Source organism: Hyaena hyaena, unplaced genomic scaffold (genome assembly GCF_003009895.1).
Source record: "Hyaena hyaena isolate Hyena2069 unplaced genomic scaffold, ASM300989v1 scaffold_43, whole genome shotgun sequence".
Lineage (NCBI taxonomy): Eukaryota > Metazoa > Chordata > Mammalia > Carnivora > Hyaenidae > Hyaena > Hyaena hyaena.
In genome coordinates this window covers 4,920,602-4,944,883 of record NW_024080675.1, presented here as the reverse complement: position 1 = coordinate 4,944,883, position 24,282 = coordinate 4,920,602, and the positions used below count along the sequence as shown (strand labels likewise).

At 35.9% G+C, this 24,282-nt stretch overlaps 1 protein-coding gene across 2 annotated transcripts in view; it reads left to right on the top strand.

The window, feature by feature from the left end:
* LOC120230513 (membrane cofactor protein-like) overlaps positions 1 to 23,828 on the top strand; it is a 31,213-nt gene extending 7,385 nt beyond the window's left edge. Inside the window, exons 2-10 of one of the 2 annotated variants that reach the window (XM_039230115.1) lie at positions 683 to 862; positions 1,186 to 1,285; positions 5,619 to 5,704; positions 6,507 to 6,704; positions 14,724 to 14,906; positions 17,151 to 17,198; positions 22,637 to 22,687; positions 23,193 to 23,198; positions 23,739 to 23,828. In XM_039230115.1, coding sequence (XP_039086046.1) covers positions 683 to 862; positions 1,186 to 1,285; positions 5,619 to 5,704; positions 6,507 to 6,704; positions 14,724 to 14,906; positions 17,151 to 17,198; positions 22,637 to 22,687; positions 23,193 to 23,198; positions 23,739 to 23,803 — 917 coding nt within the window. In that variant the 3' untranslated portion in view covers positions 23,804 to 23,828. Of the gene's footprint in view, positions 1 to 682; positions 863 to 1,185; positions 1,286 to 5,618; positions 5,705 to 6,506; positions 6,705 to 14,723; positions 14,907 to 17,150; positions 17,199 to 22,636; positions 22,688 to 23,192; positions 23,229 to 23,738 lie in introns of both variants that reach the window. The other variant, XM_039230114.1, reaches the window with a different exon arrangement.
* Positions 23,829 to 24,282: the final 454 nt, after the last annotated feature.

The following is a 24,282-nucleotide window of genomic DNA, read 5'->3' as shown; positions in this document are numbered from 1 at the left end:
GAGAGAGAGGGAGACAGGATCTGAAGCGGACTCCAGGCTCTGAGCTTGGAGCTCGAACCCACAAACAGTGAGATCATGACCTGAGCCAAAGTCGGACGCTTATCCGGCTGAGCCACCCAGGTGCCCCACGTAATGCTTATTTAATAATCACTGTTACTATAGCATTTATTAAGCATCCACTGTGTACAGAGTATAGTAGGAAGAGAAGACATGTTTCCTGACCTCTAGAAACTTGCCTTCTGAGAGAGACTGAACCTGAAATAACAGGTTATCATTAGTTTGTTTCAGATTGTGAAAAAGTAATCAGAGCAGAGTGCTATATACAATAGAAAGCTTCTTAGAAGAGAGGTGAGTTTTGAAATGAATTTAGATACAAGTGGGGAAGGTTGCCTATCTATATATATTTTAAGACCATGAACATTTATTTTGTCTCTTCAGTTTATTGTTGAATGTAAATTCAGCTTATTCTCCGTCAAATCAAATGCTAATAGATTGTAATTTAATGCAAGCAAGGCACGTCTTACATATTCCTACTACCTGGGTAAAAGCATGGTAGAATCATTAAAATCTTGTAAGGATCTTTCCTTCTTTTATTCTATTACCTATCTGCTGCCAGACCACAGCCTTGGCTGGTGAAAGAGATAAATACTTCATTTTCACATTCTCATTTTCTTATCCCTAGATGCCTGTGGTGACCCACCAAAATTCGAAACTATGAAGCTCAAGGGTACCCCTAAAAAGTATTATGAAGTTGGGGAGAGAATATATTATGAGTGTCATCAAGGGTACTTCACTGTATTTCCCGTCATGGCTTACTGTGAGCAAAATCACTCATGGTATCCTCTCCAAGAAGCTTGTATGAGTAAGTAAACAGAACAGTATGTATATATTGTTTTCTCTAGAGATTTTTACAAATATTAGGGTCTATTTTCCACTACAGGAATTTTTCTCATGTGAAAAATTAGTTTCAGATAGTAATTATTTTTCTAGAATTTGAGAAATCTCCAGGAGATCTTTTTCTTGGCAATAGCTGTTCACCTGGTTAAATGTGAATTTTAAGTTTGCATAACAGTTCATTATAGAAAATAATATTGCATTAGTTGCAGAGAGCAGTGCTGAATATTGACCTTGATTTAAATCTGCTTTGAAACTGGTACTAGAAAAATTTTTTAAATTTTATTTTAGAAAAATCATGTCAGAAGCTAACACTCGAAAATGGCGAAGTTGTCGCCCCAAATGTAACCTTCTCATTTGATCATGAAGCTCACTTTTATTGTGATGAGGGGTAAGTTGCTCCTTAGAGAAAATAAGGTAAATGTTACTAATTCTATTTTTGTTTCACTTCTCAAGCATTCCCATAAAGTTGATTATATTTGCTTTGTATGTGACAACATGCACTTATCGCCAAACAACTCTTGGGCCTTTTATGGAGACTGAAACGATGCATAATTAATTCAAAGGAATTTATATTGAAGGAAAACAAAATTGTCTAATACTATATCTAATAAGTTTATTGTAAGCATCAAACTGTAGTAATCATGGTGACTTTATTCTTGACGAAGTATACCCTATTTAAAATGCCAACTCTCAGGTTTGAAGGAGGATTTACAGAAATGTTGCATTCTTGAAGTCCTCTATTTCTTTCTTTACTTACATTGTCTGCTTGTTCTATCCATTATTGTGAACTGGGTAGTGAGGCCTCCAACTACTGTAGAAATGCCTATTTCGTAGGAATGTATATTTCTTTGTTCAATTCTGTCAGGTTTTGCTTCATATGTTTTGATGGTCTGTCATCAGGTGGCATAAATGCTTACAACTGTGACATATTCTTGCTGTATGAGCCTTTCTTAACTATTAACATATAATATCGTTTGTCTCTCATAATCTTTTTAAATTTAAAGTCTACTTGGTGTTATATGAGTATAGCCAACACTACTCTCTTTTGGTTACTATTTGCTGAAATACCTTTTTTAGTCCATTTACTTTTTCAACGTTTTCTCATCTTTAGATCTCTAATGAGTGTCTTATACATAGCATATAGTGCGATCATGTGCTTGTATCTATTCTACCAATCTCTGTCTTTTGATTAAAGAGTTTTGATCCACTTAAATTTGAAGTAATTACTGATGAGGGGAATTACTTCTGTCATTGTGCTATTTGTTTTCTGTATGTTTTATAGCTGTTTTGGCCCTCATTTCTTGCATTACTGTCTTCTTTTCTGTCTGTTTGACTTTTTGTAGTAAAATGTTCTAATTCCTTTCTCATTTCTCATATTCTATGGCCGTTTCTTTGTGGTTACCATGGGGATTACATTTAACATCCTAAAGTTAAAACATTCTAATTTGAATTTGTACCCATTTAATTTCATAAGATACAAAAACTCTTATCTCTTATCACTCCATCCCCACCCCATTTGATCTTTACACAAAAGTACATCTTTATACATTGTGTGTCCCATAACATAAACTTATACTTCTTTTAAAATAGTCCTTTCAATTATGTAGAAAACAAGATTTGGAGTTAAAAACAAAGTTACAGTAATACTATGGTTTCACTCATTGTTTCTTTTTTTTTTCTTTAAATGTATTAGGCTCTTAAGGTATAATGAAAATAAAAATTGCAATTATAAGCCATTGTTATATTAATACAAGCTGTAATAATTTCCCATGTGTTTACCTTTTGTGAGATATTTATCTATCCATATGGCTCAAAGATACTTTCTAGTATCCTTTCACTTCATCTTGGAGGACTCCCTTGAGCATTTCTTATTTCTTGCAGGGAATGTCTAGTAGCCATGAATCCCTCGGAGTTTGTGTATCTATCAAGTCTTAGTTTCCCCTTCACTTTCGAAAGACAGTTTTGCTGGATAGAGGATTATTGGTTGACAGGGTTTTTTTTCTTCTAGTACTTTTTGAGTATATTGTCCCACTGTCTTCTGGCCACCAAAGCTTCTGATAAGAAATCTGCTGATACTCTTATTGAGGATCTCTTATTGATGACTCACTTCTGTCTTCCTGCTTTTGAGATTCTCTCTTTGTCTTTGTCTTTTGAAAGTTTGACTATTTTGTGTCTTAGTTACTCTTTGAGTGCACTGTACCTGGAGGTTGTTGAGCTTCTTGTATGTTTATATTTATGTCTTTTTTTTAAGTTTACTTATTTTGAGAGAGAGAGACGGAGAGAGAGAGAGAGAGAGAGAGAGAGAGCACATGTGTGCTAGAGTGAGGGAGGGGCAGAAAGAAAAAGAATACCATGCAGACTTCATGCTGTCAGCCCAGAGCCTGACATGGGGGCTCCATCCCATGAACCACGAGATCATGATCTGAGCCCAAATCAAGAGTTGGATGCTTAACTGACTCAGTCACCCAGGCACCCCTAATATATTCATGTCTTTCATTAAGTTTGGGAAGTTGTAAGCCATAATTTCTTCATATATTCTCTCTGCCCCTGTCTATCTCTCATCTCTTTCTGGGATTCCCACAATGTGTATATTGGTCCACTTAATGGTGTCCCATAGGTCCCATATGTTCTGCTTACTTTTCTTCACTCTTTTTTCTTTCTTTTCCTCAGACTCAGTAATTTCCATTGCTCTGTCTTCATGTGCAATGATTTCTTCTCCTGCTCAAATCTGCATTCAATTCCTCTAGTGAAGTTTTTATATTCCAGTTATTTTACTTTTATGTTCTAGAACTTCTTTTTGGTTTCTTTTTAGGGTTTCTGTCACCCCATTGACATTTCCATTTTGATCATGCATCATTTCCTTGACTTTCTCCAGTTCTTTCTTTAGTTATTTGAGCATGTTGAATAGTTATTTTGAAGTCTCTGTCTAGTAAAAGTGCCATAAGGTCTTTTTTGGGGACAGTTTTCATTGATTTTTTTTCTTTTCTATGGGCCAAACTCTCCTGTTTCTTTGTATATATTGTGATTTTTTTGTAGAATACTGGACACTTGAATCTAATAATGTTGAAACTCTGGAAATCAGATCCTTTCCTTTCCCTATGGCCAGCTGCTTTATGTTATTGTTCATGTTTTGTTTTGTTTTTGAATGTTGTAGGATATCTCTGTTGAAGTCTAGCCTGATATTTAAACTGAAGGTCTTCTCAGACTTTTTTGAGCCTTTCCTTGGCCGTGCACACTCACTTTTTAACTTTATTCACATATTAAGATGTTTCTGAATAATCTTTAATGTCTGGCTCCTAAGAGGGGAAAAGTGAAAATGCAACGGGAATCAAAGAACCCTGGATTTTTAAATCCCCTGTAAGTCATTTCAGCCAATTAGGAAGGGGCTTAAAAGAGTTAGGGGTAGGTGTGACAGCGGTGGCTGCCAACCTCATTGACTACTTCTCTGGGATCATAAGCAGAATTCAGTGATAAGAGCACAGATCCCTGCTATTTGGAGGACAGGGCCCTTTTTGTCCACGCCTGATCCACCAAACTGCTTCTAAGCTGCTCTAAGAACACATGCACAGCTGCCTGCTGGGGGCAGGAGATGGGTACTTGACACTGTGCTAAGATGAAATTGACTGCAATGAGTGCAGTTTACCTGTCCAAGTCTTTTCTGGAAAGTTGCAAGCCACCAACAGACTCCAGAGTTCCAAAGTAGTTACACATGACAGATTCTGCCATTGAAGTTGTTATATGGTTGGGGAGATGGGTTCTTAGCACTTCCCACTCTGCCGTTTTCCTGGAATCCTCCCCCAAATACTAAAGTAGGGAGAAAAGGCAACTGCATCCATGTATAGACATTTTCACTGACTATTTTTTTAACTTGATCAAGTAAACATACTGGAATATCCAATCAAGTACTTATATAGAGAGAGCCTGCTAGGCAGCTTGAGGGATACCAAAAGTTTAAGACATATTCTTTTCTCAAAGAAGTTGTAGGCTTGTTGAGAAACCCAATGTACACAGAGAGGTGTCAAAGCAAAATAATTAATGAGAAGTAGCAAATAAATAGAATTATTCATGGTTACTACAATAAAGTCCAGTAGAAGAGAGTACTGTGAATTTAAATCATGAGAGAAAATTTCATTATGTAGTATTCCTGAACTACTCCCAGAAAAATATTCTTCTAAAAATATTAGTAAGAGCTAAAAACTACCTAGCACTCATTCTGTACCAGCATGCTAACTCATGCTAACAATCCCATGAAACATGTACTATTATTCCCTTTTCATAGATGAGGAAGCCGAACAAGAGAAACATTAAGGGACTTGCCTGAGCTGAAATAGAAAGTATTTCATGGAGCTGGGACTCAGATCCAGGCAGGCAAGCACTGGGGCCTCAACTCTCCACTCAGTTGTTTTTATTGAGAAGAATGGAGTGAGCATAGGCATAGAAATGAATGTGTAATGTGATTGCTGGAGATAGCAAAGAGACCAGACTGACAGGCATGACAGATTTATTTCAAGACCTTTTTGCTTTTGGTCAGTGCGTATTCACATGTCGAAGCTGTGTTTAATTAAGTGCAGATATGGTTAGCACTTTTCACCGTGTATTTTGTTTAAGAAACTTCTCCTTCAAACTACTGTAGTGTAGAAAAGTGAAAGTATTAAAATTTATTATTATGTACACCTTGTTAACTAATAGAGAAAACAGCAAGTGTTTTTCCCCCTATTTAGTTACTACTTACTTGGACACCAAGTTATAGTTTGTAAACTTCGTGGAAATGAAGTGCATTGGAGTGACAAACCCCCAGAATGTAAAAGTAAGTAAATTTTCGATTTAGAATTTATACCAGCAAGACTCGGCTTTTTTTTTTACCCCTCATATCCCCTTTAAACTTTTAAATTGTCAAAGATCCTAAAGAGCTTTTCTTCTATGCGGGATGTATTATTGATATTCATTATATTGGAATAAAAACTAAGAAGTTTGGAAAATAATTATATATTCACTCCTGTTTAAGAACAGTAAGCTCGATACGTATTAATGTATGTACATTTTCATGAGACATAATTTTCCAAAACAAATGGTGAAAATAATGACTTTTTTTTACATTTTTTGAAAATCTTTTTAATATCTGGCTTAAAGAAGGACATCTGGATTCAGTCTGTTGTGAAAGCTCACAATCTATAACTTAGAAAATTTCACAGTACATTCATAAGGATGTAAAGAACGACAATGTCTTGGTATTATTGTGAACACCCATTTAGCAAAGATATATTTAAATATTATAAAGAATTTCTCAAATAACAGTGAATTTTATTTTTAATCACAAGCATTTTTTCTCATTACATTTTCAGTAATGAGACTAGAACAAAACTTAGCATGACCTTATAAAGTAAGAACAGGTTTTTCATAGAGGTATTCAAGAAAACGAGTTTTGTTCTGAAAGCTCATTTGCAGATGGCTTGAACTTGAATATAACACATTTTCTCATAGAAACCTAAATAGACAGCTTGTAGAAATCATGTTCATGAATTTGCTGAAGGCAGTTCATAGGAATTTATAATGCTATCTTAACACTTTTCCTTTTGCCCTTTATTTCCTCTTTTTATTTCCTTTTTAAGAGATTTACTGCCAACCACCTGCAGCAATAAGAAATGGAAAATACAGCAACAGCCACAGAACTATATTTGAATATAATGAATTAATAACTTTCACTTGTAATCCTTCAGAAGGATCAGATGAATTTTCACTTGTTGGAGACAGCAAACTTATTTGTATTGGGAATAACAGGTGGAGCAGTGACCCTCCTCAGTGTAAAGGTAATGATATTTCCATTTATTCCCTTCTTCATTTGTTCATTATAAGTTTGGAAACAGTTTGTAAATAGTTTTATCTGTAAGTAAACAAAACAGTCATATGGGCTTCCTCCTCCTGTAAAATTGACTTCCAGTGGAAATTCACACAAGTAAAGTCGAATCAGGTTTACTTACAGAGCTCCCCACTCCCCATCCCATGTGTCCTCAGAAGTCTAGTTCACACATTGTGAACTGCTGCATATATGCATGAGTTGGGAATTTTTGCTTGAAAGAACTCAAAAATTCAACGTATACTGTCTTAAGAATAAGAAATCTTTTCTTGTATTACAAGATGTCTGAGAGTCCTGGCGAGACACTAAATTGTAAAAGACTAAGCCTCTCACAGCCAAGATTGATAAGCTCTGAACAAAACATATTTAACAAACAATGATGAAGACTCTGGAGAGTGAGCAAAAGCAGGGGGTCACTAGAGGGGATTTGACTCTTGGAAGAAAGGGACCACTGAATAATTGCAAGTGCACATGGAACATGGTCTACAATGAGCAAGATAACTTTTAACAAATTTCAAAAAATTGAAATTATTCAGAGTGCATTACCTGATGACAGTGGAATGAATATAGAAATCAAAACAGGTTAATCACCTAGAAAATCTTCAAATATTTGAAAATTATGCAAGATACCTCTAACCAACCCATGAATCAAAGAAAAAATCCTAAGACAATTTAGAAAGTGTTTTGAATTGAATAAAAAGGAAAACACAGCATAGCAAACTATCAAAATCTGACACATCAAAAACATTGCTTAGAGGAAAATGTATAACATGAAATTGTTAATGTTAGAAAAAAAAAAAAGCCTTAATCCGTGCTTCTAAAAAAGAGCAAATTAAACTCTAAACAAAGAGACGGAAGGAGATAATATCTTTAGAAATACATCAATGAAATGGAAAAGAGAAAATTAATGAAACCAGTACCTGGTTCGTGGAGAAAATCAATAAATTGATAAATAGATAAAGTTACAGCCAGACTGAAAGAAAAAAAAGATACTATTAATTTCAAAAATGAAAAAGAGGACAACACCAAATATCCTACCTATGTTTATGGGGAGAGAGGGGAATATTATGAAAACAAATTGCATCTATAAATTTGGCAACGCATACATGAAATTGACAAATTCCTTCAAAGACACAAAATACCAACCAAAACTTATTCAAAGATATACATAACCTCCTTCTCCACCTCTCCCTCTTCCTCCTCCTCCTCCTTTTTAAAGTAAGCTCTGTGCCTATTATGGGGCTTGAACTCACAACCCTGATATCAAGAGGTGTATGCTATACCCACAAAGCCAGCTAGGTACCCCTGAGTAGTTTTATATCTATTAAAGAAATAGAACCTGTAGTTAAAAACCTCCCCACAGGAACGCCTGGGTAGCTCAGACAGTTGAGTGTCAGACTTTGGCTCAGGTCATGATCTCCCAGTTTGTGAGTTTGAGCCCTGCATCGGGCTCTGTGCTGACAGCTCAGAGCCTGGAGCCTGCTTCACATTCTGTGTCTCCCTCTCTCTCTGCCCCTCCCTCACATTTGCTCTGCCCTCTCTCTCTTTCTCTCTCTTTTCTATCTCTCTTTCAAAAATAGTAAACATTAAAAAACAACAAAACAAAACAAAACAAAAACCTTCCCAAAGTGAGAACTGCAGGCCCACATAGCCTCCCTCGGGAATTCTAACAAACATTTCAGGAATAAATAATAGTACCTTCATGTAAGCTCTTCAAGACATAAGAGAAGAGGGTGGCTCAGTCGGTTAAGCATCTGACTCTTGGTTTCAACTCAGGTCATGATTTCATGGTTCCTGAGTTTGAACCCCATGTCAGGCTCTGAGCTGACAGTAAGGAGCCCCCTTGGGATTCTCTCTCTTGCCCTCTATCTCCTTCTCTGTCCTTCTCTGTCCCTCTCTCTCTGCTCCTCCTACATGCTTTCTTTCTTAAAAGTAAAAACAATAATAAAAAAATGCTTTTAAAGACATATAAGAGAAAAGAATACTTCTCAACTCATTTCATGAGGACAGCATTATCCTGATGCCAAAACTGGACAAAAACATTGCAAGAAAATTATAAACAGTATCTTTAATGAACAGAACCAAAACTTCTCAACAAAATATAACAAAGCAAATCCTGCCATATATAACAATAATAATACATCATAATGAAGTAAGGTTTATCCCATAAATACAAGATTGGTTCAAATTCAAAGATTAATCAGTATAATTTACTAGTTCAAGAGACTATAAATAATAAAAAAAAAAGTGGTCTGCTTAATAGATATTTTTTTAAAAAGCATTTCACAGAATTCATCATCTTTTTCAGGTTAAAATTTCTGAACAAACTTTTATTTCATTCCTATAAAAGGCATCAACAAAAATCTCAGAGCTAACATTATACTTACTGGTAAAAGACTAATTTTCCCCCAGGTAGGAACAAGAGAAGGAAATCCACCCTCACCACTCTATCCAGCATTGTACAAGAGGTCTTAGCTACTAAAACAAGGCACGGGAAAGAATTAGACATACACATTAGAAGGTAAGAAATAAAGTCTCTATTCACTTATGACTTGATTGTATAGAAGATTCCAATGACTGAAGTTTTAACAAGGTTTCAAAATATAAGATCAACATATGGAAGACCATTATATGTCTGTATACTAGCAATAAGCTATTAGAAATTGAAATTTTAATCAACAAAACTAAAAGGCAACTAATGGAATGGGAAAAGACATTTGCAAATGGCATATCAGATAAAAGGCTAGTATCCAAAATCTATAAGGAACTTACCAAACTCAACACCTGAAAAACAAATAATCCAGTGAAGAAATGGGCAGAGGACATGAATAGACACTTCTCCAAAGAAGACAGTCAGATGGCCAACAGACACATGAAAAGATGTTCAACGTTACTCATCATCAGGGAAATAAAAATCAAAACCACACTGAGATAACCACCTCACACTGGTCAGAGTGGCTAAAATGAACAAATCAGGAAACTACAGATGCTGGTGAGGATGTGGAGAAACAGGACCCTTTTGCACTGTTGGTGGGAATGCAAACTGGTGCAGCCCCTCTGGAAAACAGTGTGGAGGTTCCTCAAAATATTGAAAATAGAACTACCCTATGACCCAGCAATAGCTCTACTAGGAATTTACCCAAGGGATACAGGAGTGCTGGTGCATAGGGGCACATGTACCCCAATGTTTATAGCAGTGCTCTCAGCAATAGCCAAATTATGGAGAGAGCCTAAATTTCCATCAACAGATGTATGGATAAAGAAGATGTGGTTTATATATACAATGGAATACTACTTGGCAATGAGAAAGAATGAAATCATGCCATTTGCAGAATGTGTATGGAACTGGAAAATATTATGTTGAGTGAAATAAGTCAATCAGAAAAGGACAAATATCATAAGTTTTAACTCATGTGGATCTTGAGAAACTTAACAGAAGGCCATGGGGGAAGGGAAGGGGAAAAATAGTTACAAAGAGAAAGGGAGGGAGGCAAACCACAATAGACTCTTAAATACAGAGAACAAACTGAGGGTGGATGGAAGGGTGGGGGAGAGGGGAAAATGGGTGATGGGCATTGAGGAGGGCACTTATTGTGATGAGCACTGGGTATTGTATGTAAGCCAGTTTGACAATAAATTATATTTGTAAAAAAAATTGAAAATTTTAAAGTATTTACAGTAGTTCCAAAACATGAAATTCTTGAGTATAAATCTAACAATATATGCAAAAGATATTAATGCTAAAACCTACTAAACACTAATAATGGAAACTGAAGAAATCCTTAATAAAAGAAGGGATATACATTAGGTATGGTTTGGAAGATTAGATTTAATAGTCAATTTTCTGTAATTTATCTAAATTCAGCACAATCCCAATAAAAATCCCAGAAGAACTTTTTAAAAAATGTTTATTTTTGAGAGAGAGAGAGAGATACTATGAGTGGGAGGGGCAGAGAAAGAGGGAGACACAGAATCTGAAGCAGGCTCCAGGTTCTGAGCTCTCAGCACAGAGCCCTACATGGGGCTCAAACACACAAGCCATGAGACCATGCTCTGAGTCGAAGTTGGACGCCCAACTGATGAGCCACCCAGGTGTCCCCCAGCAGAACTTTTTGTATAAACTAAACTAACTCTGAAATTTTTGTGAAAAGACAAAATTGCTAGAATAGTGAAAATAAGTTTGAAAAAACAAATCACTCTACCTGATGTTAAGACTTAACGTAAACCATACTTAAGGCATATAATCAAGACAATGTGGTATAGGTAAAAGAATAACCATATAGAGCAATGGAATAGAATACTAAGTCCAGAACTAGATACCTGCCAATATGTCCAGTTGATTTTCTTCAGGTGTACAGGTATACAAGCAATTCAGTGGGAAAATGATGATATTGTCAACAAATGGTACAATACAATTGGATATCCATGTGCCGAAAAAAAAAGGGAACCTTCATTGATGTTAGCACCATGGGCAAACATTTATTCAAATGAATCATAGAGATCCAATAATTCTTCTACTGGGTATTTACCCAAAGAAAATGAAAGCACTTATTTGAAGATATATGCACTCCTATGTTTATTGCAGCATTATTTAGAATAGAGATACAGAAGCAACAAGTGTCCATCGAGAGATGAATGGCTAAAGAAGGTGTGATATATGTACACACACACACACACACACACACACACACACGGGGGGGGGGGGATATTACATAGCTATAAAAAGGATGAGATGAAAACATGTGGTTTGCAACATGAATGGACCTAGGAAGTATTATGCTAAGTGAAATATGTCAGAATGAGAAAGACAAATGCCGTATGATTTCACTCATGTAGAATCTGAAAAACAAATGGAGAAACAAACAAAAGCAGAATCAGACCTATAATACAGAGAACAAATGGATGATTGCCAGGGGGAAGAGAGGTGGAAAGATGAACAAAATGGGTGAAAGGCAGTGAGAGATACAGGTTTCCCAATATAGAATGAATATGTCACAGGAATAAAAGGTACAGCATAGGGAGTGTAGTCAATGATATTGTATGGTGACAGGTGGTAGCTACACTTGTGATGAGCACAGCATAACATACAGAGATGGTGAATCATCATGTTGTACACCTGAGACTAATGTAACATTGTATATAAACTCATAATCAAATAAAGAAATCTTGCCATTTGTAACAACATGGATGGAACTAGAGTGTACTACAATAAGGGAAATAGGTCAGAGAAAGACAATTATCATGTGATTTCATTCATATATGGAATTTAAGAAACAAAACAGATGAACATAGAGAAAGGGAAGGAAAAATAAGATAAAAACAGAGAGGGAGGCAAATCGTAAGACACTCTTAAATACAAGAGAACAAACTGAGGGTTGCTGGACGGGAGGATGGTGGGGGGATGGGCTAAATGGGTGAGGGGCCTTTAGGAGGGCACTTGTCGTGATGAGCACTGGGTATTGTATGTAAGCGATGAATCACTGAATTCTACCTCTGACATCAATACTACACGGTATGTTGACTAACTTGAATTTAAATAAATAAAGTTAAAAATATATAAAAAAGGAAAAACTGAAAATGATTTATGTTTCTTTGGATAATGAATTCTACCTGTTGAACTCTGATGTGTAATTCTCATACTAAAAAAATAAAAGAGCAATTAAAGTTTTTAAAAATTAAAAATAAATTTTAGAAAAAAAGAATCATAGAATTACATGTAAAACCTAAAACTGTAAGATTTTTGCAAGGAAACATACAAAGTACTTGTGACCTAGCCAAAAATTTCTTAAATACCACCCATAAAATATGATCCTTTAAGGAAAAAAAAATTGGATGTTCCAAATTCAAAACTTCTGGTCTGCAAAAGAATTGTTAAAGGAATAGGGGGAGAAAAGAGTACTAGGCCGGGAGAAAATATTAGCAAAGCATGTATCAGATAATAACTTATCTAACTTTTATTCTTTATGTATCATAGGATACATAAAGAATTCTCCAAGCTCAATCTTAGAATACAAACCAATTTTAAAAAAATGGATAAGATATTTGAGTAGACCTACTTCAACAGACATGATATACAGATGTCAAAAAAGTACATGAAAATTTCTTAATATAATTAGTAACTATAGAAATGTAATTTAAAACCACAAAGAGATACCACTCGACACCCCTGATAAAACAACTGAAATTAAATACAAAAAAAACTTAACAATACCAAGTACCAGCAATGATATAGAACAATTGGAATTTTCAAATATTGCTGCTAAGAATACAAAGTGGTATGACTACTCTGGAATATATTTTTACATTTTTTATAAAGTTAAACATATCCTTACCGTACAACTCATCAATCCGAGTAAATGAAAACAGGTTCACAGAGAAACCTGTGTGAGAATATTCAGCTGCCTTAGTCATAATTGTCCCACACCAGAGGCAACCCACCAGTCCTTCAGCTCACGAATGGCAAACAACCATTTTACAACCATACAATGCAATTATACTCAGCAATCAAAGGGAGTGAGCTCTAATCCAAGCAGCAATAGGAATGACTATCAAATGCATGATGCTAAGTGAAATAACTCATACTCAGAGGCTGTGATCCCATTACGACATTCTGGAAAAGCAGCTCTTTAGGAATAGTAAAGAAATCAGTATTCGACTGGTTGGTGAAGGTGGTTGTGGAGTTGGGAAGGGTTGATTACAGAGCTGCATGAGGAACTATTGGGTGGCAATGGAACTTTTCTGTGTCTTTATTGTGGTAATTACATGATTATTTGTCTTTGTCAAACCTCACACAGGCGTTACACTTAAAAAGTCGAGGTTTACGGTATGTAAATTATGTCTAGCAAACTTAAAGGAAATCATTACTGCAGTTAACAGTGGTTTAGCACAACGGTGAAAAGATTAATTATAGATTAATTAATAGATTCTGAAATCCACCTATCAGGTCATGAGCAGTAGTTTACGTCTTTTTTTTTTGTTTTACAATAGTTTATTGTCAAGTTGGTTTCCATATAACACCCAGTGCTCATCCCCACAAGTGCCCTCCTCCATGCACATCACCTCCCTCCCCCCCACCCCCATGAGTCCTCAGTTTGTTCTCAGCATTCAAGAGTCCCTCATGGTTTGCCTCCCTCCCTCTCCCCAACTATTTCCTCCCTTCTTCTCCTCTTAATCCTCCTATACGTGCAAACATATGGTATTTGTCCTTCTCTGCCTGACTTATTTCACTCAGCATAACACTCTCAAGTTCCATCCATGTTTACTTCTTAAGAGGTGGAGCAGAGTGGGAAATAGCAGAGCAGGCTGGTATGAGGCTGACTTGTATTTCAGGCCTGTGTGCTTATATACCAGCTTACAACTGGTAAGTTGATCTTTGGCTCGCAGGCCAAGACGTTTGGAAAACACTGCCCTAATTCCATTGGCTTTTCTGTTTCTTGAACACCCCATTTATGTATGTTGTTGCTACCTGAGAACTTTCTTTTTGCATATCCTTGCATGGCTACTTGCTTTTCAACTTTTAAATTTGAACTCAAGTATGACCTTCTCAGAAAAGACTTTCCTACCTCTCTAAAAAGCAGGGTACTGCAACAGGGTCAACGTGACCTTTAAAAAAAATCCCTAGAGCTGATGAAGATCAAAGGTTGCTCTTGAACGTGCCTCGAATTTGTATGTGGTGGTCAGACCCTTCTGAAAAGTTGTCAGTAATGGGAAAAAACGTAGGAAAGCCAATAAACTCTAATGGCAGTCTTTCTGGTGGAAAAAAGTTATTGGATTTCTCTAAATCCATTTCCTTGGAATTCAAATGTGCATATGTATAAAGGTTTCTTGGGTATTTCTTTTTTCTTTTAATTAACACCTTGCCTTTCATTCCTTGAATGTTTCTTCCCTTTGGAAATTACTCCTTGACACTATTTTTTTCTAATCATATGTTAAAGCAGCTTTCCATTAATTCTAGAGTTTCTCGACTTTTCAGTGGTCAAATGTGAACATCCAGTACTTGTGAATGGAAGACTGGTATCAGGAGTCAGAGAAAAATATTCCTACCAAGCAGTGGTTCTATTTGAATGCCTCCCGGGTTTTTATCTTAATGGCAGCAACCCAGTGTTCTGTGGTGAGAAAAATACTTGGGAACCTGATATGCCGACATGTATTAAAGGTACAAATGTTTTTTTTCCATCTTTCTTTCTTCTTAGTTTTAATTTTTTGACACCAAATATCAATGAAACTGGATAATTAGAAAGAAAAACATTTTAGTATTTTACTCCATCTTGTATTTATTTACATGATAGAGATATGATATCATTGCTGTGCTGTGATTTTGTATGTTTTCATAGGGTCTGTACACGTTATCTGCATCACACAGGTATATAAATTTCTCATTTAGTATTTTTATGTGTAAAAATGTATAGCAACCACTTTTAGAGTAGTTTGAAGCATGAGAATTTTTTACATATATTAAGTCAGGAATAAAAGGCATAATTCATATAAATGAAATGAAAACAGTAATTCTGAAGTAGTTGATTCTACATTATGTTTTTTTCAGTACAGATTTCTCCCCATATAAAACCTCTAATTTTGAGTCATTCCGAGTTGTACTTTCCTGCTTATATTTTACAAAAATCCTTTACATTCATGTGATTGATAGTCATTCATCATTTTGAGTAATGAAAGGATGAAGGACATGTTTACAGCCATTTTAGTTCTATTTAGTTTTTCTAAAATTATTTGGCATAGTCCACAGATATACACAGGTATGTAAACTTGGGAAGGTTACATACAGTTTAAGTGGGATGCATGTAACACTTTGCGTAGTGCTTGGCATATGGGAAGCTTGTATATGTAGCTCATGTGACTTATAGCATCACTCGAATTAATATTAGTGAAGAGAAAGGCCTATGGCTTCTGTTTTTTAACATGTGTGTTTTCTGGGTAGACTTTGCTGTTTCATTCTTTTTAAAAGTGATTTGTTTGCTCCTTTAGGGTATCTTCCTGGTCTAGGACTATGTTTCATTTGCTGGACTACAACCAGTTTAGTTTTTTATTTTTTATGTAGCACAATTTAAACTGGAAAATATCTGCTATCTCCAAATAAGACCTGTATATTCTGTCTCCACCCCCACCCCTTCCAACTTCATACAATTATGCTTTTTCTCTTCACTGGGCGTTTTTATTTGGCAACTGCACCTGAACTTCATAGCAACTGAAAGGCAGGAAACATCCTTATTCACTGAAATGAAATGAAGGATCTCTTGCAGGTCAGCTACTTTGTTTAAGACTCAAAAGATTATTTTGCCATGTTGGAAGGAAATAACTTCCTGATTTCAGTGCTGCTATCTTTGGCCTCTCTTTGCATCAGAAGCAAGAGACAATAGGAATTGGGGGTGGGACATTAGCCTGGACTGACCTCACTCATGTGAAGGTGCTAGTGTGGCTCAGCTCACTCAAGTAACCTCATTTCTGTGGACTTCAGCTTCCTGTTTTTTGAAAGTGTTGAACTCAGACAGATCTTGATTAATGACTTAATTTATTTGTATATTTCCTGTGGCCATACTATTTTAAAGGATTTGTGGAATTATGCATGTTAGTATGGTAATTAGAATATGTTTTTAATAATTCCTGTAAACCTAGTGCCCAATAGCCTCCTTGTGTGCTTTAGTTGAGTGCCATGAAGTTTGGAGGGAAAGAAATGATTTTTTGGTGGACTGATCTCATAAGATTGCATATGACATTTATACTCCATGACCCATCCATATTTACTCACATGGTCCTAGTGGGTATATGCACTGTGGTATACTATGTTTGTTGATATGCTCTTTTTAAAGAGTTGAACCATAAGCATTTCATAAAGGATTTATAAAACACTGATACAGTTTAGTCTTTAGAAGAAAATCTGTAAGAAAAGGCTTGTAAAGAAGAGAAACTACAGGGATCTTTTTTTAAAAATAAAAAATCAAAACTCTCCACAGGACTGTCAATCATTTTTTCTCATCAGTCAGAGAAAGACTATATCAAAAGGACCAACAACATATAATGGTGTTAAAGCAGATCTAAATGTGCAAATATTTTTTAAGTCAGAGAAATACTAGGCAGAAAAGAAAAAGGTACAACTTCTCATGTAGTATGATATGACTTGGATGGTATTTTTTTTTCAAGATATGTGTGTCTACTCTGAACACATTACTTTTATGATCTACTATTAGGTAACTTCTAGTCATACATGCTTCTGAACTTGTGCAAATATACATTAGGTTAAATTCCCAGAAGTAGATTCGCAAAATTTGGAAGATATTTGTATTTTTCATTTTGAGAAATGAGTCTTTTTTGAAAATAAAAACTCAAAATTAAATCCATAATTTTGTATTTATAAGGCTAGTGAATTGTATCCACTTTATTTTTCCAGGTTTCAAGCCTACTCATCCAACCAAACCTCCAGTTTCAAAGTATCCAGGTTCAGTAATGATTTCTCCTGCTTATATTGTTAATAACCTAATGAGGTGATGACTGTCACATTATGTCTGGTTCTAATTTTCATTTCTTTAATTGTCATCAGTGAATTTGAACTTTTTAGTCTGCATTGATTTATCCAGGCCCTTTGCTCATTTTTTAAAAATTAGGTTTCTAAAATATTTTTCTTGTTGATTTATGAGAGTTTATTATAAGTTAAAACACTTTTAATATGAAGTGAACATTTTTTCAGGGGTTTTGGGTCTTATTTTCACCAGTCAGTTTTCTTTTAAGATTATAGATTGCTTTTTATAACATTTTGTTACATGAGTGGTATAAATCTTCAAACATTGTGAAGTATACCGAGTAAAGAATTAGCCTTTTTTTCTCTAGTCTTTTAGCTGAATTAACAACTGATAACAGTTTAAGGTTTCTCTTTATTTCTGTACATCAACATCCTTAGATGTGCAGTTATACATATAGCTGGGCATTTTTTCTTTTATCTTAAACAAAATTGGCAATATCATATGTGATTTTTGAAACTTGCCTTTTTTCCATTGAATGTCTTAATTTGGGGTTGTATTTAGATTTATTGCCATTCTTTCCAATGATGACTTTTGAAATGTATACCATATTTATTAATTTAACTATTCTGTTAGTGGCCTTTTACATGTATGGAAATTTTACATTAATAGGTAGATGGGCTAATGGATGTATTGATCTTCTCCCTAATGGCTGTGTGTGTTCCATCTTTCTTATAAAAGCTTTAGGCTTTCCCTGTGCTAAAACTTTATAAACATGTGTTCTGATTGTATTCTTTGTATTTAAATCATTGGTGCATCTGAAATTCATTGTGATAAATGGAGTGAGACAGGTCTTTTCTCTGCTCTACCACCCCCTTGTGATGGTGAAGTAGCAACATTTGTTGAATAAGTTGTCCTCTCTCCAACTGTTTTCAAGTTCCAATTCTTTTTGTCATTAAATTCATAGGTATTCTAGTCATCTTTATGCTTCTTCGAACTCTGGCCATTCTTGTGACAGCACTGAATCGTTTTTTTCCCACTGTAATACTATGATATGTTTTATTTTTTGCTTATTATTTTATTTGTTTAAACTTATTTATTTTGAGAGAGAAAGAGAGACCAGAGGAGGGGCAGAGAGAGAGAGAGAGGGAGAGAGAGAGAGAGAGAGAGAGAGAGAGAATCCCAAGCAGGCTCTGCACTCCCAGCAAGGAGCCCAACATGGGGCTTGAACCTGTGAACCATGAGATCATGACCTGAGCCAAGTTGCCCAGGTTCCTCACTATAATATGTTTTAATATCTGGCAGAACACTTCCTTTTCAGCAATGTTTAGACTATTCTGTACATTAGTTTTTCTAGATAAACTTGTATTATATTTTATTACTGTTGTAACCATTTTAAGTGGACGTTTCAGTGCCATGAAGTACATCCACGTTGTTTGTAACCAGCACTCCTATCCATCTCCAAAACTTTTTCATCATCTCAAATTTAAACTTACTACACATTAAACAATAACTCTCAACCCCCCCACCCCCACCCCATCCTGGGTGACTCTTCTGTCTTCTGTCTTCATGAATTTGGCTAGTTGACCTACTTCATAGAAGTGGAATAATTTCTGCCTTATTTCATGTAGCATAATGTTTTCAAGGTTCATCCACCTTGTAGTATGTATCAGAACTTTATTCCTTTTTATGACTGAATAATATTCCACTGTTTTGTGCATTTTGTTTATTCATTCATTTGTTGATAGACAATTGCTTGGGTTGTTTCCACATTTTGGTTACTCTGAATTATGTTTCTCCGAATATTGGCTTTCAAGTGTTTGAGTCTTGTTTTCAGTTGTTAACTTTTAATTTTGAGCCCCTGTTTGCAATTTTGGGATGCTATATATCTAGGAGTAGAATTGCTGGTTACATGAAAATTCTATGCTTATTCTTTTGAGGAACAACCATACTGTCTTCCATAGTGGCTGGACCATTTACATTCCCATCAGCAATCCACAAAAGTTCCAATTTCTTGGGGCACCTGGGTGACCCCGTCAGTTAGGCGTTCAACTCTTGGTTTCAGTTCAGGTCATGATCTCAGCGTCATGAGATCCAGCCCTATGTCAGGCTCCACGCTGGGCATGGACCCTGCTTAGAATTCTCTCTCTCTACCTCTTTCACTTGTGCTCTCTCTCTCAAACCAAAAAAGTTTCAATTTATTGACCTGTACCAACACATAGTATTTTCTGCTTTTTGATAATAACCATTAGAATATATGTAATATACAAGAGGTAGTATCTCATTGTGGTTTTTATTTGCATTTCCTTAACAATTAGCAATGTGTTGAGCATCTTCTCATGTGCTAGTGGCCATTTGTATATCTTCTTTGGAGAAATGTCTATTCAGGTCCTTTGTCTGTTTTTGATGGGTTGTTTTTCTGTTTTATTTTTGAGTTTTAGGAGTTCATTTTATATTTTGGATATCATTCCCTTATTAGATATATGATTTTCAGATGTTTCCTCCCATTCTCTGGGTTGTTTTCTCACTCTGCTGTTAGTGTCCTTTAATGCACAGAAGCTTTTAGTTTTAATGTGGTCTAATTTATTTGTTTTTTTCTTTTGTTGCCTATGCTTTTGCATCGCATTCAATAAATCATTACCAGATCCAACACCATGAAGCCTGCACTCTTATTTTCTTCTAAGAGTTTTATAGTTTTAGTGATTTAGGGTATTTGGTTGATTTTTAATTAATTTTTGTATTTGGTGTATAGCAAGTGTTAAAATTTATCCTTTTGTATATATGGAGATTCAGTTTTCAAAAGCATTTGTGAGAAAGTTTGCTCTTTCCCTATTGAATGTTGTTAGCACCCTTGTAGAGAATTATTTGACTATATAGGCAAAGGTTTATTTTGTGGCATCTCTTCTATTCCAATGGTCTGTATGTCTTTGTTTTTAATGTTTATTTACTTTGGAGAGAGAGAGAGAGCAAGGGAAAGGCAGAGAGAAAGGGAGAGAGAGAATCCCAAGCAGGCTCCGTGCCATCAGCTAAGAGCCTGATGTGGGATTCGAACTGACAAACCATGAGCATGACCCTAGCTGAAATCAACAGTCAGATGCTTAACCGACTGAGCCACCCAGGTGCCTCTGTATATCTGTCTTTATGCCAGTGCCATTCTATTTTAATTGTTGTACTTAGTAGTAAGTTTTGAAATCAGAAACTATGAGTCCTTTTAGCTTTGCTTTCCCTTTTCATGATTGCTTTAACTATTCCTAGTCCCTTGAGATTCCATATGGATTTTCAAATGGATTTTTCTATTTCTGCAAAGAGCATATTTAGGCTTTTGGGGGGTTGTACTTCATCAGCTTGCTTCATGTCATATTTGCATCTTAACATCATTCGGTCCTCCAGTCCATGGACACAGGACTTCTTTCCATTCATTTATGTCTTTTTAAATTTCTTTCTGCAGTGTTTTATAATTTTCAGTGCACAACTCTCTTACCTCATTTGTGAAGTTTATTACAAAGTCTTTTATTCTTTTTTAAATTTTATTTAAATCCAAGTTAGTTAACATAAAGTGTAATTACGGTTTCAGGAATAGAATTTAGTGATTCATCACTTACCTAGTGCTCATCCCATCACCCATTTAGCCCGTACCCCCACCCACCACCCCTCCCGTACCCCCACCCACCACCCCTCCAGCAATCCTGTTTGTTCTCTGAACTTAAGAGTCTCTATATAGCAGTGCTATCAACAATAGACAAATTATGGAAAGAGCTCATATGTCTATCAACTGATGAATGGATAAAGATCTGGTTTATATATACAATGGAACACTACTTGGCAATGAGAAAGAATGAAATCCTGCCATTTGCAACAATGTGGATGGAACTGGAGGGTAGTATGGTGAGTGAAGTAAGTCTGTCAGAGAAAGACAGATATCATATGTTTTCACTCATATGTGGGTCTTGAGAAACTTAACAGAAGGCCATGGGGGAAGGGAAGGGGAAAAATAGTTCCAAACAGAGAGGGAGGCAAACCATAAGAGACTCTTAAATACAGAGAACAAACTGAGGGTTGAAGCGGGGGGAAGAGGGAGGAGGAAATGGGTGATGGGAACTGAGGAGGGCACTTGTTCGATGAGCTCTGGGTGCTGTATGTAAGCGATAAATCATGTGAATCTACTCCCAAAACCAAGAGCACACTGTATACACTGTATATTAGCTAACTTGACAATAAATTATAGTTAGAAAAATAAACTAACATTTTTTAAAAAGGGTCTCTTATGGTTTGCCTCCCGCTCTGTTTTTATCTTACTTTATTTTTCCTTCCCTTCCCCTATGTTCATCTGTTTTGCTTCTTAAATTCCATATGAGTGAAATCATATATTTGTCTTTCTCTGACTGATTTTGCTTAGCATGCATTGAATGTATTCATTCTAGTTCTCTCCACATTGCTGTAAATGGCAGGATTCCATTATTTTTAATCACTGAGTAATATTCCATTTTAAATATATACCATATTTTCTTTATCTATTCATCAGTCAATGGACATTTGGGCTCTTCCCATAATTTGGCTATTGTCAACAGTGCTTCTATAATCATTGGGGTGCATGTGCCCCTTTAAGTCAGCATTTTTATATCCTTTGGATAAATATATAGTAATGCAATTGCTGGGCCATAGGGTAGCTCCTTTTCCTTCAATTGTTAATGGAATTGTTTTCTTAATTTCCTCTTTACATTGCTTATTATTAGTGTGTAGAAATGCAATTGATTTTTGCATGTTGATTTTGTATCCTGCGACTTTACTGTGTTCATTTATTAGTTGTACTAGGTGGTGTGTGTGTGTGTAATCCTTAGAGTTTTCTGTGTAAAAGATCATGTCATGTGTGAACAGAGATCATTTTATTTCTTCCCAATTTGTATGCTTTTTATTTCTTTTTTACCTAATTGCTCTAACATGAACTTGCAATATTGTGTTGAATTGAAGTGGCAAACATAGGCACCCTGTCCTATTCCTGATCTTAAAGGAAAATCTTTCAGTCTTAAATATGATGTTGTCCATGGGTTTTTCATAAATGGCTTTTATTATGTTGACGAGTCTTTCTACTCCCGATCAACTTCTAAATTGTTTTTAAGTCCTCTATCTTTTAATTATAAGTAGAATCATGTTGAATTCAGGCTAATTTTGAGGATATGGCAGTGACAAATTTGCTTGCTATACCACAGAATATTGTCACAAGAAATATCAGTGCACAAGAAGAAGACTGCTGATGACATCAAGTATAAATTTGTAATTTATACTTTTATTGAGAAACATTAATATATAAGGAAAATGAAATTATAAGCAGTTTCATACAAAGACAAAAAGCAAAAACCAGTGTATTTATGGATCATTAAGATTTAGTCTTTCTTGTTTTTTTTTCTATTTTTTCCCCTAGGCTATCCCGAGCCCAAGGAATCAGTATTATTAGAAGAATTTGAAGAATTAGGTATTATTTTGGCTATTAATTACTCTTCCTTATGAAACCTTGGAGTTCTACATGTAATTTCTATCATGTTCAAATTATTTGTCCTTAAGGAAGGAACAAAGTTTCACAAAATTTGACATTTATAGTGATTGTAATAGTCCAGATAACATGCTAAACATAAATGGTACTTAAGTATGGAGACATGTAGGCAATTTCCTCTCATCTAGGGGATTCCAAGTACCCAATAAGCTTTACTAAATAACCTGGTGTGGTGGCTATAACATATAACAATGAAAAGTTATTCCAGTTAAGAGTTTCACAAGGTGGCCCCTGAATGTGGGATCAGAGTCCAAGGGCTCTGTGATCAGAATGACCCGGACACACTAGCAGTCGTGCTAAAACGAGACTGAGGAACTCTTTGCTTGCTGTACTGTATAGATGATCTGAGCAAGATTCAATGCAACTAACTACTCTTTGGGACCCTTGTGTGCTCAATTATCTTCAAACTGTTTTCATGTTTTCCCAGACGCAGGTATCATTGCTGTGATTATTCTTACTATCCGTAAGTAGCCCCAACTTCGATGCCACTTAAATCAAAAATTTATTGCGAGGAAGCGCATTATTTTTTAAATGACTTTTCAGTTTCTATAGTTTTTATAATTTGAAGTACACCAGTCTAGAATAGTCTGCCCTTGTATGTGATACTATGCGTTTTGCTGGTGAATGTATATTCTTTTATATTCTACATGTCCACTTAGTAACAAACCCTCAATACTCCGTGTGTTTTCAGGATGATTAGCCATGACTTTGGGTCCCAAATATGCTCTGGGCACTTCTCTAAGCTAAGCAAGGATTCTTCCCTGACGTACTGTGAACCATTCAAGTGACACCACAGTATGAACTTCAGCTACCGAAGAGTCCAGACGGAGTTTGAATATATACGTGCTTAAATATAATAACATTTTCTGACCACTGAAATGTAACCAATATTGACTTATTTGTGCAGCCACGTTTTGAATCTTGGCAGTCAGTTCTCAGAGTCACATGTCATTTATTTCCTGGTTTCTTGTAGTTGTTGGCCTTGCAGTACTTTGCACCTGCCTGTACAGATGTCTTCAAAGAGAGAGGAAAAGGTAAATTAAAGGACATTTCTTCTAACTTACGGGCCTTCTCACTCCTGACATACTTCCGCGCAGCATTTGCGTCTGTACCTCACGCCGCCTTTGCCTGAGCTGCGCCTGCGTCATGTGCCATGCCGGTCGCGTCTGTATACTAATAATATCTTAGGTTGCTTTTCCTGTCCCAGCAGTCAGAGCGATCTGTGCAGACTTGCTTCATCTGTTATGACTGCAGGAAAAAGTTCTGTGGGACTTGAGGTTTAAGTTCTATAGCAAATCGCGGGCCACCGTGGGGCCTTCCCCACCCAGCTTTCCCCCGTTCCCTAAATTGGACCAGGGGCCAAGACGAAATTTAGACCAGGTCACTGGAGACTCGGACAGTTGTATTCAGTGGAGTTTTTATGATCAAAGTCTCCATTTGTCCGTGGAGCTTAGGTAATTGTAAGAAGCTGTGCAGGGGTCCCATTCGAATACCCAGTTCAATTTCTTTTCCTTTAG